The 1,079-nt window shown below is 44.1% G+C and overlaps 1 protein-coding gene across 1 annotated transcript in view; it reads left to right on the top strand.

The window, feature by feature from the left end:
* The window catches only part of Fam149b1 (family with sequence similarity 149 member B1), a 37,777-nt gene that overhangs the window by 10,313 nt on the left and 26,385 nt on the right, over positions 1–1,079 (top strand). The window contains exon 4 of the mRNA XM_021203831.2: positions 94–236. Coding sequence (XP_021059490.1) covers positions 94–236 — 143 coding nt within the window. The remainder of the gene's footprint in view (positions 1–93; positions 237–1,079) is intronic.

The raw sequence follows: 1,079 nt of genomic DNA on the forward strand, positions 1-1,079 counted from the left end.
CTGACCGTATAGAAGCTCACCAGGTACATTTAGAGCTCATCTAAGTGTTGGGGATGGTCTTGTTTATTTGTTTGTTTGTTTGTTTGTTTCTAGGAACTTGACCAGAATGCCACTGAGAAAGTGCAGGCCATGTTCACAGCCATCGACGAGCTCCTATATGAGCAGAAGCTGAGCGTGCACACACAGGGCCTGNAGAAAGAGTGCCAGCAGTGGGCTGCCAGCTTCCCTCACCTCAGGTATCACTGNTGCTAACGAGACCTTTAGGAGCCATAGGGTTTTTCTTTTTTGAGATAGAGTCTCACTATGAAATNTTGGCTGAGGACGAGCTCACTATATAGACCAGACTGGCCTTGACCGACAGAGATCCCCCTCTCTCTCCAGAGTGCTGGGATTTAAAGGGTCACCTGGCCTAAGCATATTTTTTGGTTTTGGTTTGCCTTTTGGTTTGGTTTTNCCCTGTTGTTGTTGGTTTTTGTTTGTTTGTTTGTTTTGTTTTGTTGGTTTTTTTCAAGACAGGGTTTCTCTATGTAGCCCTGGCTGTCCTGGAACTCACACTGGCTGTCCTGGAACTCAGAAATCTGCCTGCCTCTACCTCCCAAGTGCTGGGATTAAAGGCATGTGCCACCACTGCCCAGCAGTTTGTTTTTAATATACANGATTTTGATGAAATTATCGAAAGCCATGTGTGTAAAGCCTCAGCTGAAAGAAAACTCAAGTTAGTACAAGTTTATTGGACCTCTCCTAACACCATGAAATTCTAATTGAACTTTTTTTTTTTTTTTGAGACAGGGCCTCACTGTGTATAACAGGCTGGCTTTCAACTCATTTATCTGCCTGCCTCTGCCTCATTCGTGCATGAGCCACCACATCTAGCTATGAGTAAAACTGTTTTTTGAATGTGTCTGTGTATATATGACAAAAGGTCTCAGGCAGCCCAGGTTGGCCTTGATATTTTTTTAAAAAAATATTTTTCCTTAGGCTGGGTATGGTGTCACATGCCTTTAGTCCCAGCATTCTAGAGTTAGGTAGATCTCTGTGAGTTCGGGACCAACCTGATCTACACGGGATCCAGGACAACC

Source organism: Mus pahari, chromosome 8 (genome assembly GCF_900095145.1).
Source record: "Mus pahari chromosome 8, PAHARI_EIJ_v1.1, whole genome shotgun sequence".
Taxonomy (NCBI): Eukaryota; Metazoa; Chordata; class Mammalia; order Rodentia; family Muridae; genus Mus; species Mus pahari.